The sequence below is a fragment of the Sarcophilus harrisii genome, chromosome 2 (assembly GCF_902635505.1).
Source record: "Sarcophilus harrisii chromosome 2, mSarHar1.11, whole genome shotgun sequence".
Lineage (NCBI taxonomy): Eukaryota > Metazoa > Chordata > Mammalia > Dasyuromorphia > Dasyuridae > Sarcophilus > Sarcophilus harrisii.
This window is the reverse complement of record NC_045427.1, coordinates 558578889-558596816: the sequence shown is the minus strand read 5'-3', so window position 1 is coordinate 558596816 and position 17928 is coordinate 558578889. Positions and strand designations below refer to the sequence as shown.

The 17928-nt window shown below is 33.6% G+C and overlaps 1 protein-coding gene across 2 annotated transcripts in view; it reads right to left on the bottom strand.

The window, feature by feature from the left end:
- SUFU (SUFU negative regulator of hedgehog signaling) overlaps window positions 1-17928 on the bottom strand; it is a 159493-nt gene that overhangs the window by 90743 nt on the left and 50822 nt on the right. For both annotated transcript variants that reach the window (XM_031955761.1, XM_023496204.2), the window contains exon 3: window positions 6225-6361. In XM_031955761.1, coding sequence (XP_031811621.1) covers window positions 6225-6361 — 137 coding nt within the window. The remainder of the gene's footprint in view (window positions 1-6224; window positions 6362-17928) is intronic.

Genomic DNA, 17928 nt, shown 5'->3' with positions numbered 1-17928 from the left:
GATGGAACTGTAAAATGGTCTAATCATTCTGGACAGAATTTGGAACTATGCCCAAAGGGCTATAAATCTATACATACCCTTTGATCCAGTAATATCTCTACCGGGTCTGTATCCCAAAGAGATCAAAAAAAGAAGGAAAAGAACCAACATGTGGAAAAATCTTTGCAGCAGCTTTTGTGCAGTGGCAAGGAACTGGAAATTGAATGGATGCCCATCAGCTGGGGAATGGCTGAACTAGTTATAATATATTAATGTAATGGAAAGGAAAAGCAGGTTGGTTTCAGAAAAGCTTGGAAAGACTTACATGAACTGATGCTGAGTGAAGTGAGGAGAATTAGGAAAACATTATACACAGTAACAGCAAGATTATGTGATGGACTTGGTTTTTCTCAGCAATGTGGTGATTCAAGACAATACCAATAGACTTGGGATGGAAAATGTTATCCGCAACCAAAAAGTGAACTATAGAGACTGAATGTGGGTTGAAGCACAGTATCTTCACCTTTTTTTGTTTACTTGCTTTTTCTTTCTCATGTTTTTTTTCCCCTTTTGCTGAGATTTTTATTGCACAGTATGACAAATATGGAAATATGTTTAATTGTAAACCTATATCAGATGGCTTGCTATCTGGGGGGAGGGGAGGATAACCAAGGGAAGGAGAAAAATCTGGAACACAAACTCTTAAAAAATGAACATTGAAAACCATACATGTATTTGTAAAAAATAAAATACTTTTGAGGAAAAATAATTAATATATTATGTATAGCAAAACAAACAAGCAAAAATAACTCAAACAAAACAGTTATATCAATAGGTGCCAAAAAAAAAAAAAAAAAAAAAAACACAATCCCTTTAACAAAGGACAACATTCATTTATGCTAAAAACTTTACAAAGCAGAGGCACAAACGGACTTTTTAAATATGATATAAAGTATATATATAAAACCAAATTAAGCATTGGATCTGTATCCCAAAGAGATCATAAAATAAGGAAAAGGACCCAACGTGCAAAAATCTTTGTGGCAGCTTTTTTTTTTTTTTTTTTTTTTTTAGTGGCAAAGAACTGGAATTTGAGAGGATGCCCATCAATTGAGGAATGACTGAATAAGTTATGGTATATGAATATAATGGAATATTACTGTTCTATAAGCAGACTGATTCCAGAAGAATCTGAACTTACACACTTCTATTTTCTCATGGTTTTCCCCCTGATTTTTGTTCTGATTTTTCTTGCACAACATAATAAATATGGAAATAAGTTTTAAAGTATTGTACATGGATAACCTATATCAAATTGCTTGCAGTCTTGGGGAGGCAAAGGAGGGTAAGAGAGAAAATCTGAACACAAATCTTATAAAAATAAATGCTGAAAACTAAGAAGCTATTCCAATTAATATAGGAGTAAAGCCAAGCATATTCTATTTTCCCAGTATTATTTGCTATAGTTCTGGGAATAATTGCAATGTCAGTTATCAATAAGGTTAAGAAAAAACATTAAGGATACATTAGTACATGCAAAGAAGAGACAAAATTATCCTTAATTGCTGATGACATGATTGTTTATTTAGAAAAATAATAAAGAAACTAAACGATACAATTAATAGCTTCAATAAATATCAGGATACAAAACAAATACAGAAAAAAAAAATAGAAACAACAAATCCAGGGGAACTAGAAAGGAAAAGTCCAATTACAGTTATCTATAAAATGAGTAATATCAAGGCACAATGAAGAGATATAATTAGAGAAGAACAAAGAATGTATTTAATTAGAAAAATATTCATTACTCATGGTTGGTCTATGTCCTAAATTAATTTACAGATTTACTGCCACACTAATCAAACTATCAAACAGGTACTACACAAAGTTAAACAAAATAGTAACAAAATTCCATTGAAGGAAAAAAAAGGTCCCAGAATCTCAAGGAAAAAAAATTTTTTTTTAAAAAAAAGAATGAATAAAGGAGGAACTGAACTTGCACACTTCAAATTTTGGTAGTTGAAATGTTTTCAATCATATCCAACTCTTCCTAATACCATTTAGTATTTTCTTGGCAAAGATACTGAAATGGTTTATCATTTCCTTCTCCAGGTGAAGAAACCAAGGCAAAAGCCTGGACAAGTCAGGGTCACACAGTTTAATGTATGAGTCCATATCTGAACTCAGGAAGATGAGTTTTCCTCTAGGCCCAGCACTCTTATCTATTGCATCATCTAGATGCCCCTAAATTATAGCTCAATGCAATAAACATCAAAACTATTTAGTATTAGTTTAGAATCATGTTCACAAAGGCACCACACCCTGTGACTCCACTATAATTACTAGACTTACCCACCAAAGAGAGAAAAGGCCCATATGTACAAACATATTTATATCAGTTCTTTTTGTAATGGTTAAGGAAGTGAAAGCCAAAAAGGGGGGAAGGGGAGAGTGGAATCCATCAGTTCAGGAATTGTTGGGCAAACTATGGTTTATGAATATAATGGAATATTTCTGAGTGACAAGAAATAATAAAAGAAAAGTTTTCAAAGAAACCTCAGAAAACTTATCTGAAGTGATACAGAATGAAGTAAGCAGAACAATTTCTAGCAACACATTTTTAAGAAAAATAATTTTGAAAGACTTAAGAACTCTGTTCAAGTAACCAACAAATTATTGAAGAGGATCAAAAAACATCTCATCACCTTCTGACAGAGAAGTGATAGACTCTTTCAGGAAGACAAACATTTTTAGATAGAGCCAATGTAATAAACATTTGTTTTGCTTGATCTTGTATAATTGTTACAAAGGTATTGCTTTTTCTTCTTTTTTTTCAATGGTGGAAAAGGGACAATAAATGCATGTGGATTGAAAAAAAAGTTAAAAAGAAAAATAAAGTGCCCATACCATTTGACCCAGGAACTCTTCTGTAAAGCATGCACCCCAAAGATTGTAAAAAGGAAGAATCCTATCTTTACTAAAATATTCATTAAGTCCATTTTGATCGATGAAAGAGAATCAGAGATGCTTAGTGATTTGCCTAAAATTACGTTAGTGAAAACTAGGATTCACCAAATATTCTGACTCCTAGTCCAATGTTTTTCCCCCTTACATCACATCAGAAATTTCTATTTTTCAACAAATGGTTTGGTGATATAAGCTCCTTAACCATGAAGATTTGATAGTGGGGCAGACGAGGCCAAGGGAAGAATACCCCTCAGGACAGTTGAGGAGTCTAATGAAGACCAAAAGGAACAAAGCTTCAGGGATCACAGAGTGTCCAGCAAATTTAGGAAGTCAGCTTTCCCTTTTACTTTGGATCACTTCACTAGCTAATCAAAAGCTGGGCTCTGAATATTTTAAAAACTCTATGTCTATAATTCTGTGTTCTACCACTTACCAGAAATCTTCCAGATTGTTACTTGACACAATGATTTTCATTTTCCTATATATCTCATGGAATCAATTTCATTGCTTTGTAACTATACATTAAATACGACTAACTCTTAGAATGGAAACAGGCTACGGAATTATCATACAGGGGTTGCTGTTGAAGTTTGTATAGTATAGTTTGAATTGAAGCACCACTTTGGCTAGGTGGCCCAGTGGAAAAAGCATAATAATCCAGCTGCTCTTGTATCTGTAAAATGAAAGAGCTGGAATGAAATGGAGGCCTGTATTAAGAGCTTACTTTAAACCAAACACTATGCTAAATTCTGGGAAAAGAAATATAAGCGATGAAACCAATCCCTGCCACCAAGAACCTTTCAATCTAATAGGGAAAAACGAAATATATAAAGGAGGAATAGATGATGTTTTTGGTAGTGTTGATTTGATCACCAATTTCAGAGCTAGCATAGGAGAGTAAGGAAAGATGAACAAGGAATAGCATGAAAATGATCAAAGAACAGTAATGCAGTTAAGTCTGGATTTCAGCAACATACAGTAAATGCTCATCAATTAGAATTTGAGTCTCAAAGAAATTTGGACTAGATCTTATCTATGATCCTTTGATGGAGCTGTGAATTCTTCCAAGCATTCTAGAAAGCAATGTGGAACTTTAACCCTCTCCTCCCCCACTCAAATCACTAGACTATGTATGCCCTTTGATCCAGAAATACCACCACTGACACATATTCTAAAAAGATCAAAGAAAGAAAGAAAGAGCCAATATATACAAAGATATTTATAGAAACAGTTTTTCATCAGAAATAAAGTAGGGTAGGTGTTTATCAAATAAAGAATGGAGAACAAACTGTGGAACTGGAATATTATGGAATTGTTAAAAATAATGAATATGATGGATAAAAATAACCTGCTTAGCTTTTCAATGAATTAATGCAAAGTGAAAATAAAAACAACAACCAACAACAACAACAACAATTTATATTTGCATGTTATCCACTTTTTGGAAGAGAGGTGACATACAAGACATACAGAATGAGAAGTACTGTCAGCTATTGAGGATGTAACTCAATTGTTTTGCTTGACTATATACCTATACATACAAATGTATAGGTATGTATGTATATAATGAAAGAATTTCTGCTGGAAGGTGGAGTAAGACAGTAGGTAATGAGATGGGGGAAAAAAGGAGAACATCAATAAAACACAAAATACACCGAAGAAAACAATAAAATTTCAGAAAAGAAGCCCAGTAATTTTGTTATCATGTTAAATATAAGCTATGAAAGTATATGTAATAGAAGTTCATTGTTTTATGTACAATACTTTTTTTTTGTTCTTCATAGAATAAAATATTTAATTTTGTTTATTAAAGTTAACTTGATAACTAAAGAGAAAATTTGTTTTAAGTGGTTACTAGGAGAAAGCTGAATTCTAAGTAACTGAGAAAGCAACAATGATCTTAAAGGACAGATAATGAAGCACATATCCAACAAGAAAGGCAGATGCCTATGAGGGTAGAACATTAAATGAACTGTCAAATGTGGACACAGTACCAGAAGTTTTTACTTGACTATTTTTCTTGTTATAAGGAAAGGTTTGATATAGGGAGGGAAGGAATATCTTTTCCAAAAAGTGATAATGATGGAAAGACTTGAACCTCTGAAGGAAGTGCTAAGTACCTTCAGAAAAAGATGACAGATGAAAATAAACATAGTTTTACATATATGTATATTAGTAAATGTATGTATATGTGTATATATATATATTATGTTTATAGATATCAATGTATATGTATAAATATCCATGCTTAATTATAGCCTTCTTTAAGGTGGGAAAAGAAAAAGGGAGGGGGAAAATAACATAAAAAGTGTTTAGCAGACAACAAAAGAAAACCAACAAGGAAGGAAAGAAAAGCTGAGTAACTTTGAAAACAATATGTAGTATTTACATAGGTTTCTTTAAAATGGAAGTTTATTGTTTTTAATGAATCTTCTTCATGTTCTGCTGTGTACAAGGCAATTTTTTTCTTTTCTCCTTTGATATTTAAGATTAAAATTAAAAAAAAAATGACACTGATAAATAAAAAAGCACGCATGCGGGCACGCACACACACACACACACACACACTCACTCTCTCTCTCTCATATATATATAAACACCAAAGAAAAGTGCTCCTGGTACAAAGTCTTTCTTTCCTGATCAGTAAACCTACAGCTAAGCTACAAGTTATGAATATGTGAATCAACTGTATAAAATACAATGTTGAAGGCCAAGGCCCAATCTATTTTTGCTTTATCACTTTCATGAAATATGGAAATAAACTTTAGAAAAGATATCACACTCCAACTTGAAATCTTTCATGGTTCCCTACCATGAAACCACTTACCAAACAACTCCTTCTCTCCTAGTCAAATCCTTCAAGCCTACCCTGAGGTGGAAACTAAGGCTACAATCCTTGGCTGCAACCCCAACAAACAGGAATGGCAAGGAAAAACTAACTACAGGAATGGTTAAAAGAAAACTGCTTAACTTTCTATCAGTTTGGCTTTCAGCTTCTCACATATCTAAAGCCTGGTTGGCAGGTAATAAACATGGATCCTAGGCAGCTTGAAACAATGAAACTGGTTACCCTATAAATCCTTTTTTTCTAGGGTCAAAGTGAAGTCCGGTCCTAAGAATGTCCAGAAATAGGAAGAGCGGTATAATACTTCAAACTAAACTAATAAACAGAAATATGAAACTCAAAATTGACATGAATATATGTGTTTACATTTCCAAAATCAACTAGGCTCTTAGCTTAAAGAAAAACAAGATGTCAACTTCCTATAGTCCCATACCTGACTGGAACACATATCTGGCCAAGCCCTGCATTAATTCTGCTGGCCATGTGGGTGGAGCTGACTCTCCTGTTTCTCTTTTTAGTCGAAATGTCAACTCGAAGCCAAAGCCACTGGGTCCATCTGTTCCTGTAAACCTAGAAGAAGAAGAAAAGCAAATTGTTTTTAAATTTGCCAGAATCAAGAATAGCCCTCGTTAGAAATCTAATTAGTTATACCAATATCTTAAGTTTAAAATATTATTTACCTTTAATATATACCCATTCCATTCCTAGAAACATTCCCAATTCATATTCTCATGTCTCTCTTTTTTTAAACATATTCCCCAGGCTACTTGGTTTACTTAATTTATATTTTATTAACTAATTTTCTATGTGCTCACAAGTCTGTTACTTCCTCTTAAGTAAAATTTTTTTAACCAGTGACTGTCTTTTCTTTTTACAGCTAGACCTAGTACAGAACTCTACATATAATAAGCTTTCAAACAATAATGCTAAGTATTAGTAATTGGCTTTGACCTTCAATATCTTGTATAATTCCTAAGGAGAGCTATAACGTAGTAAGTATATTCCATTTATAATGGAATATAAAACCATACTCCTGGTAGGCTCATGATTAGTATGACTCAAGAATAAGAGAATTTGCTTTAATGTTTCCCCTCTCCTAGACAATATGATAAAGCAAGTTAACAACAAGTTAACATTTATATGCTTTTGTGAGTTCCCAGAAGTAAAAAGTAAAATAGAAAAAAAAAATCTACTCGCAAACATCCTGAAGGGCCTGAAGTTTAAGGAACTCCTTCAATTGGACATTAGTTGACAACAGGAATGATGATGTAAAATGCAGGAAAAAAACTGGTCTGAGCAGCTTTGTGCATCAGACTGTGCTTGGGGCAAAGGCAGCTTCCAAAGACAAATATTTGAGGGGTGTGTGTGTGTGTGTGTGTGTGTGTGTGTTCAGTCTGCCAGCTATGAGATGGGTTAAAGTGTGTTCGTGATATAATTTAACAATTATATCTTGTATAAACATGATGCATGGTGATTATACACATGTAAACTCTTTTACATACAAATATAAACCACAAACTCTTGTTGGCTATGCTTCTGAAATCGGGGAAAATTCTGACAAGGAAATGTTATGTCCCCCAACTCCAGAAAATCCTTCTTTTTCAGTTTGTTCTATCATTAATACCTTAAAAGAATGAAAGACTGAAGACAGGAAGTTTTTTGGATTCTGTCAGCTTCAGCTCTATGTATGACTTAATTAAGCCCTCTCCACCTTTACATGATGGAAAGGAAATTTCATGAACTGATAGATTAACTCTTCCAGCTTACTAACTGGCAGATACAACTAGGTGTAAATGGCCATATAACTCAGTTGCTCTGAAAGGGCATTTCTCCCAATCACATGTGAAAGAGCTTTTCTTTACTGTTTTTTACCCCAAATAGCTAATAATTTGGAAGGACAAGTCCATTTTGAAAGCACACACCTGGGTATTTGGGGACACTGAACAAATATGAGGGATGAGGGGCAAGTAGGTGGTATTTGGTGTCTGACAGACATCCCAAATAAGATCTGGAACATTTCCAACTAAAAAAGACACCAGAGAACATTTAGCCATACTTGAAGAAAACTTCTGAAGAAAGAAGGAATGAAATATATGAGAGGGACTTGAAAACCACGGGGTCTTGCAAGATGGATTTTAGACTAGAATTTGTGCAGGAGGAGAGAAGTCACTAAAGTTAGGGAGGTGTACCAAGAAACCACTAATTAGAAGCATTTTTGTAATATGTATTAGAACATTAATCCTAATCCTTTAATCTCTGGCCAAGAAAAATGATTTTTAACTGCGAAGACTTAAGAAACAAACTTACTTAAGAAGCAGTCTTCTCAAATTGTACAATGATTGTAAGATTGCAATGGGGTAATAAGGCATACTAATTTTTAAGGGAGAGGGTTAGGGATGTATGACTATATTGAGGATGGGGCAGAGTTAAGGGGAGAGGACAGTGCACTATATGCTTGCAGGCTGGAATTATTTCTCTGAATACTGCATCTAGGCCAGACCAGCCTTCACTTGATTGGATAGAAATAGAAAATCTGGGCAGATGGAATCCACTTGCATTTGATTACCACCCACAGGGCAGGGCCTAAAGAAATAGTTCAGTGCAGTCATAAAACTTCACCTAGAATATAATCAAAAAGCTTTCTTTTCAAAACAGGCTAGCAAAAATGAAGTAATTTGATTTATTTATTTTCCTGAATGGAGGCTAGTCTGGTCTAGACCTCCAAGAGTACCCTTCATTTATTCCTTCTCAACAATTCTACTGCTTAAGCTTCATCTGACTAGAGGATAATACCAGGGGATAAAGCAAGACTTCCTGCTGTCTGGCCATTCTATATCTCTCCACGAAAAGACTAAAAAAGAAAAAGGTATTTAGGCCTCAAGCAGGAGGTCATGTTTTAAAGAAAAAGGAAAAATAAGCAAATGAAACAGGCAAGATAATGGAAGTAGTCAAGGGATGCTATGAAATTTCCCCATCTCAAGGTCTTAAAAAAATAAACTGGAAATGAGTCTCAATTATATAGGATGGAATAAAGATGGTTCAGTCTGTAGGCAGATAACCTATTAAAGCCTTTTTGGCCCCCAAATTTCCTGTTTTTAATCAATGAGATAAATGGTAGAAAGATTGGTTTTCATTCCAGACCAAATGCATAAGTAAAGTTGTAACAAGTGCAACATGGCCTAAGTCCTTGATACAAGGCTCTCAAAGCTCTATGATATAATTGTCCAAGGCTAAGCTGCCCTTTTGTTTTCCTCCTAAAGCAACTAACTATAATGCAGCAGCTGAGGACATCTAATTCTAGGCAGGGAGTATGAATCGCACATAACAAGAACTTTCCAGAGATGTCACAGGCACAAAAAAAAGAATATTAGACCTAGAAATTCTCTCATGCCACAAACTGGAAAAAATTAAGTCCCAGAGAGATTCTGCCCAAAGTCACAAAGACTTCATAACATTGGAGTGGGATTTGAACTCAGGTCCTGAGATTCCAAAGCTGGTTGGAACTGGCCGCACAACAAGCCGCACAAATTTGTGACAGTGAAGGAGTGTGAATACCTGTCCAAGGAGATAAAAACACTAGTTATATATCCAAATACTATAGAAGCAGACCACCAATACCAGTGATATGGGCATCTCTCTATCAGAAACCCTCTCCTCCAGGCCCAGTTGTGGTTCAAGTCACCAACTTCAGTATGTCCTAGTTTAGCACCTAAGGAGATGGAGCAGAAGGATCACTTACCTAGAATTATTTCTGAAAGTTTCCAATGTCACCAACATCTAGTAACTATGAATCAGAGAGAAATGAAAAACAACCTCATCCCATAAACGTTGAAGATAGGCTGAATTGTGTCGACACATCTCTCTCCCCATCCTTCCTCTCCCAGCCTCACTACTGGCTGCATTTGTTTCCTTAAGTCTTTTTTTTTTTTTTTTTTTGGGGGGGGGGGCAAAGCAATTGGAACTAGTAAGTGTTAAATTTGAACTCAGGTCCTTCTGACTTCAGGGTCGGTGCCATCTAGTTTCCCCAGCTAATGTCATATTAAAAAGCACAAACTTCATAAGTAGACTCAGCCCTTTCTATGTGAAGAAGCCTTCAGAAAAAAAGTCAAATTCTTACTATATCTAATAAGATAATATAGATAAATCCATGAAGGTCAAGGAGAATCTCCTAGGCATGCAGCTGGAAAAAATCATTTTGAAGCAAGGTCTTCTCTACAGTTTGAAATTAATGAACCCATCAAGCTTGAGGGTATTAAACAAACTCTTCTGAAGGGTTCATGGTAAAGATTCTTCTGTGAAATACACTAAAGAGAGAACAAATACTGAAGGTAAAATGATTAAAAGAAAATCCATTTTTGTCTTTCTTTAATGGATCTACAATCCAAAGATAGGAATAGGACTTTTTTTGGTTAAAAGGACTATGTGATAGGTCATATAAGAGACCTTTTACTCTAATAATGATATAAAAAGAGAACCAGCCTAAACAATGACTAAGAAATCCAAAGAGAAGCATCCTTCACTCAGCTTTGGACGGCATAAAAACACAGCCAGCAGCTATGGACCCGAGGAGTCCTGCAAGAGAAGTCAGCTTAAGTAAACACATGGCAGTGTGATCATATCTTTAAAAATACCCAGTCCCTTAATCCAGGAAACCTCAGTAGGGAACAGAAGAACATCCAGCACCCCAACAGGAGAAAACAGGATGCAAGGTGAGAATGGAAGCAGCAGATTCCTGAATGGAAAAATCCAAAAGGGAAACAGAAGACTATCCATCACTGATTAAGTAAACTGCACCCTTATCAAGGAAGACCCAGGAAAGACAGAAGACCACACATTCAGTGCCTTGTATAAGTAAGCACCATAGAAGACAAAAGCTACTTAAATTCCTGATCAGGGAGAATTCAGAGGGGATAGACCACCTAGTTTTCTGATGAAGGAAACTTCAAGGGGAACTAAAGACCACCCAGTACCCTGATCAGCGCCAGCTAACAGCCAAACTCTGTTTTGTCAGGGACATAGAAACCTTCCCAGCCCTCTGAATTCAGATATACCATGGGAGATGGAAATCAGAAGCAAAAACTCAGGAAAGTAAGGTTCACAAACAAATAGGATCTGATTATCTATCTAAGAAGGTTGGAGAGAGCAGAGCCTGGTTCTGTTACTAAGTCCCAAATCAAGACCTAAAGCTAGAAAGAAGAGTAAACAAAAGAAAACACTGCATACTATTTTAAAAAATATTATATAGACAAATATGGAAATATGTTTTAAATGATTACACATGAATAACCTGTAACAGATTGTTTGCTGTCTTGGGGAAGAGGAAGATAAGGAAAGGAGGGAGAAAAAATCTGCAACTCAAAACCTTACAAAATGAATGCTGAAAACAACTTTATGGAATTGGAAAAATAAAATACTAGAGAAAAAATATTATGGATCAAAAATCACCCAAGAAAAAAACCAGAGGAGAATAACTATAAAATAACTGCAAGCTGAGGCTTAGAATAAAATGGCTAGATCACAAAACTACAAAAGCACTTGAAATAAAGGGGGGCGGGGGAAAGCATAAAATCAAGAGATTTTAAAGAGAGAAGAAAATTATAGGTTTCTTCTATCATAAACAACTAACCTCAAAAAATGATAAAGGAAAAATAATGTAAGAATCATCAGACTACCTCAAAACGATGACTCTAAGCCTTTATGACATTATTTGAGAAATCATAAATGAAAACTGGATATATCAATTAAAACCAGAAGTAAAAATGAAAGTAGAGAGTTCACTAATCACCTCTAAAAGAACTGCAAAAGGAGAAGTCTCAGAAATGACTTAGCCAAAATCCAAAGCTTTCATATCAAAGAAAAAAAATATTACAAGCAGCACAGAGGAAGAGTTCAAGTACAAAGGCACCTCAGAAAAGACTATACTTTGGCAACTACAATGATAAAGGTAGAGAGCTGTAGGAATACATTATTCCACAAATATGGGGGGAAGAGGGGAGAGAGGGAATGTTTACTACCAAGAATAACTTGCCCTGCAGAGAGATGAAGTTAGGGAAAAGTACACGATAACAGGACAGAGAGAAATACATTTTTAAAAAATTACTTTTTTTCCCCCAATCAGCAAAAATATCTTTCCTCCTTGCCTCCTGAACGAGAATAAAAGGAAAATAAAACCCCTGTCACAAACACATATTAAGTTGAACAAATTCCACATTAGTTATATCCAAAAAAGGATATTGTATTCTACACTAAGTCTTTCATTTTCTTAGAGGGAAGGAAAGGAATATTTAATGAATCTCTGGAAGTGGAACTGGTTATTAAGCTTTGAAGCTTACAATACAATATTGTTGTCATATAAATAATTCTCTGGTTCTACTCATTTAGATCTGCATCAGTTCACAGAAGTCTTTTGAAGTTTTTCTTGACACTATCTTCCATCAATTGTTACAACATAATATTTCAACACACTTATTCACCATAACGTTACCCATTCCCAACTGGAAACCACACTCCTTTCTTCCTTCCTCTTTTTCATCAAAAAAGGGAGTAGCTTTAAATATTTTTTGTATATACTTAAGAATTTGTTTTGCATATGACTAATCCCAACGTTAATTTATTCTCCGCTCTGATTTCCCCCCCATTTCTCCCTCCTGTTTCCCTGTTGAGTGCAATATATTTTTGTACCTAACAGTTTAGAGTGAGAAGGCTCAGCTTTTTTCCACCACCCAGTATGATCCTTGTTTATAATGATTTCAACTTCTGCATCCCAATTATGGGAGATCATTTTCCTCAACCATTTTCTTCTCCCCACATAATTTTTCTTTTATTCTCTTTCTATTCTTCTTTTAAGATAATCAAAAAAAATTGGTTAATTTGTAAGAATTTGTGAATAAAAGCCATTCAAGGAACTGGAAACAGTGAATGCCCATTAGTTGGGAATTGCTGAATAAGTTATAGCATAAGAATGTTATAGAATATTATTGTTCCATAAGAAACTGTCAGCAGGATGATTTCAGAGAGGCCTGGAGACACTTACAGGAACTGATGTTAAGTGAAATGAGCAGAACCAGGAGATCATTGTGCACAGCATCAACAAGATTATATTATGATCAATTCTGGTGGACGTGGCTCATTTCAACAATGAGATGATTCAGACCAGTTCCAATGATCTTGTGATAGAGAGAGCCATCTATACCTACAGAGAGGACTGTGGGAAATGAGTATCGATCACAACATAACATTTTCACTCTTTTTGTTATTGTTTGCTTGCATTTTATTTTCTTTCTCATTTTTTTCTGTTTGTTTTGATTTTTCTTGTGCAGCAAGATAATTATATTGGATTTAACATGTATTTTTATCATGCTTAACATACATTGGATTACTTGCATTGATGGGAGGGAGTGGAGGGAAAGAAGGGGGAAATTGGAACACAAGGTTTTCCAAGGGTTGGTTAATGTTGAAAAATAATCCATTGTATATGTTTTGAAAATAAAGTTTTAATTAAAAAAAAGATAATGAACTGTGATGGACTTGTCTCTCTTCAACAATGACATGATTCAAAGCAATTCCAATAGACTTGTAATGGAAAGAGTCATCCACATCCAGAGAGATTAAAGTTTGGCGATTGCAAGTGGATCAAAGCATAGTATTTTCACCTTTCTTGTTAGTTTGGGTAGGATTTTTTTAAAAAACTTTTGATCTGATTATTCTTATGCAGCATGATGAATATAGAAATATGTTTAGAAAAATTATATGTTTAACCTATTACCAGATTGTTTGCTGTCTTAGGGAAGCAGGGGTGGTGGAGAGGGAGAAAATTTGTAATATAAGGTTTTGCAAAGGTCAATCTTGAAAACTACTTTTGCATGCATTTGGAAAAAATAAAATACTATAATAAAATAAGATATACAAAATAGAAAAGAATCACTCATAGGACTTTTGTCTAATTTGATTTCTATGACCCTTGCTGATGACAGAATTTACAGGGCACATATGTTTCAATTCCCCATGAAGAATGTAAAGTCTATTCTTGAATAGTACCTTTTATGATTATTCATTTTTTTTTTTATGTTTTTGTTTCTTTTCTCACTCTTGTGCTTCTATTTCTAAGGGTTTTTTGGGAGTGCTTTTTTTTGAGGGGGGCAGATCTGATATTATTATGGAATGCTCTGAAGTCTTATTTCATTAAAAGTCTATTAGGATTATATTCAGTTTTGCTGGCTAAGTTATTCTTGTATTTAATATTATTTGTAAATGATTTGAACTTTTTTTTAAACTTCTATTTTTATCTCTTCCTGCAATTCTAATCAGATTTGTGGCTAAGCTATATTTTTCTTTGAGTTTTTTGTTAGATGTTTTGGGGTTATCACTCTCTTCTGGATTTGTGTCTTGGGCATCCCTATTACCATAACAGTTTTAAATTATGAGATTATTTTTTATTTATTAATTTTTTTATTTTCTTGACTTCAAACTTTATTCTAGAGCCAAGCTCTATTCACGTTTGGTGAGAATGTCTAGGCTGATGAATGCTGTTTCTACTCTCAGAATATTAAGTTTTGTGTTACTGCAGAATATCAGCAACAGCTTAGGCTGGGGACCTGGCAAGCTTTCAATATTCCAAAGTTATCTGATATAAAGCAAAGTTTAATCAATGCCCTGGATTGAGCGCTGCCAGTTTCTGATTTGTGTTTGTATTTGAATCTTGCTTGGAGTTCCAACAGATTGCTGCTGAATTCAGCCACTATCAGCCAGGTGGAAAGCTCTGTAAGTTGGCTTTTCTTCAGTCTGAGATTCGTGTCCTAGTGATTCTGCTGCTAGATTTTGAATTGTTCTTTGCTTAGTACACACACTGGAGTTCTCTACTGTTCCTCATTCTGGAATGCCACCTCTCAGTCTTTCTTGGATCCATGGATGATTGGGAACTGAGTAGTAAATGACTGTGTTGCCAGACAGTACCTGTTCCTGAACCAAGTACAAGTTTAGGTTTTTCTACACTGGATTTGGGACCTCTTCTTTCCCTGGTACACAGTCTTTCTTTGTATTAGACTGTGTTCCACATGATACTTTTCTTAACAGACCTTATTCCCAAATCTCTTTGTCTCCATATAGCAAATGGGGATGGAAAAATGACCTTCTGTGATTTATTCTTAAATTTCCTGATCAGAACTCAGTCTGGTGCATTTTCTAAATTTGTTTGAAAGATAGGAGTGTTGGGGAGAAGGGGAAGACAGGGTGTAAACATTATTCTTTCCTATTACTCTATTCATCTTAGCTTTGCTCCAGAAATATGCAATTAATAATCTTAATTAAGAATGTAAATAGGATGAAGTAACTTATAAAACAGAAAAAGTTAGCAAAAAAATTAAAAAGCAGAACTCAAGTAATATACTGTATACAAGAAACTCAAAACAAAGATTCAAAAAATTAAGCTTATCAAAGTGTCTGAAACTTATCAGGTGCTTAATAAATTCTAGTGATTAAACTGATTAAAGGGCTGGAGCAAAATTTTATCCTTTAAAAATAAATTTCACTATTGTTTTTTACATTGCTTAAATTTTTTTTCTATATTCTCCAGACCCTTCCAGAAAGTTACCACAGATAATAATATTTTTTAAAAGAAAAAAAAGAGAAAAAAAATCGACAAAACAAATCCATGTACACACACACACACACATCCCTGAAAATATATGCAATAATCCAGACAAAGGAATAGGGTTAAAGAATCAAACAATGAAACTCATGCTTATTACAGATAATGAAATAATATACTTAATTTATGCTCACTAAATGGCATAGCACCTTTAAATAGTATTGCCTATATACTACAGCATAAAACTATCAGGCATAAAAATACAAATGTAGAAAAATAAAATATTAAACCCTTTAGCATAATAAAATTATAATCAATAAGATGCTTTTAAAGAAAAAATTACATTTAATTGGAGACTAAAAATTTAATGCTTAAGAACCAATGGGTCAGAAAAACAAACCATAGAAACAACAGACAAATCAAAGAAAATGACAATGAAACAATAAAAAATTTTCTAATGGAGCAATCCTAAAGGTAAAAAAATATATACATATGTGTGTATATAAATCTTATATTTTGTATATTATATATACATATGTGTGTATATATTTATACATACGTATATATATGTGTGTGTATACATTACATCATCAACAAAAGATAAGAGGAAATCTATATACATTACATCATCAACAAAAGATAAGAGGAAATCTACTAGTAAACTAGACAAACAGTAACTTTTTAAAAAACAATTCAACTGTTGGACCAAAAAAAATCATAAATCATAAATCTCATGGGAAAACATGGGTGGCAACTAAGTAAAAAAGGAAGGTGTTCTTTTTTTTAACAGAGAAATAAATAAAAATATTAGTGTGTTGTGTGATAAATCCAAAGACCCAAACTACTGGCACGAAGCTTTTCTATTTGACAAAAACTACTAGAAAAACAACAGGTAAACAATCTGGCAGAAATTAGATATAGTCCAACATTTCACACACTATTCTACAATAAAATCCAAATGAATATGGCCTAAAATTAAAATCTTATCATAAATCTTGCTCCTTTCCCAGAGGAGCAAAAGAAACGAAGTTATACAACTATTGACAGAAGAGTTTGTGATTGTCAAGAAATAAAGGCTAGCACAGCAAATAAAATGGGCAACTTTGATTATTAAAATTTTTAAACCTTTTTCATGAAAAATCAATACAGCTGACATTATTTTGATTTTTTAAAATTCCAACTTAAATACCAAATAAAAATAATAATCCATATATATAAAGTATTAAAGAAAAAATATTCATAAAATGTAGTTAAATCAGAAAGAAAACTTGGGAAAAAAATTTTGCAGCAAATTTTGCTAATAAAGATCTGATACACAAGATGTATTGGAAGTATATATTTTCCATATACAGTATGTATATATGGTACTGACTCAAATATATAACAAAAGTCATTCCCCAATAAACAAATAAGGGATATAAAAACAAAGTTCTGAGAGAAACCTATATATTCAAGTCATATGATAAAATGCTTCAAATCACTAAGAATCAAAGAAATACAAATTAAAACAAGGCACAGGTCCCATCTTACATCCAAATAGATAAATATAACAACAAAAAAAAAATGACAAGTGGCAGAGGGGCTGTAAGAGTACAAGCATACTGGTGTGCCATTGACAGAAATATAAAATGACCCAATTATTCAGGAAAGCAATTTGGAATTATATTTATAAAATCACTAAATTATAAATGTAAATATATTTTTTGACAAAGTAATATCACTATCAAGTCATTCACCAAAAGGATCAAAAGAGAGCCATCTGCATCAAGAGAGAGAATTATGGGGATTACTGAATGTGGAGTGGAGCACAAAATAGCTTATTTTCACCTTTTTGTTGTCATTTGTTGTTGTTTTTTTCTTTCTCATTTCTTCTCCCTTCCCGATTTTTCTTGTGCATGATAAATGTAAAAATATTTTAAAAAACAAATAATTATCTCTTGTAAACTTAAAATATATATATATATATATATATATATATATATATATATATATATATATACACATACACATATATATATATATTCCAATGAGAGGAAACAGCTCTCTCTCACAGCTCCTCTAGGTAAGAATTTTTAAAAATGGCATCAGACCAGAATTGATCAAGGTAATCAAGATAAAACTACAGAAATTACATTATGCAAACCAAAGTCCATGCATGGGAAGAAATAGGGAAAGTAGGGATTAAGAATTTATTAAGTACCTATTCTGTGTCAGGCACTGTGTTATGTTATTTACAAATATTATCTTATTTGATCTTCATAGATGCTGTTATATATATATATATATCCCTATCTTACAGTTAAGGAAACTGAAGCAGAGAGAATTAAGCAACTTACCCAGAGTCAACATAGTTATAAATGTCTAAGGTTGCATTTGAACTCAGGTATTACTAGACTCCAAGCCCAGAATTCTATCTACCTAAATGGCAGAAGGAAAGGGGTCTGGCTTGGAAGCCACAGACTTCCAAAGTCCAAAGCTTCAATGTTTAAGATTCTCATGCATTTTTTCCAAAGTGATCTATCCACATATTAGAGGCTTTCCTTCCTTTCTC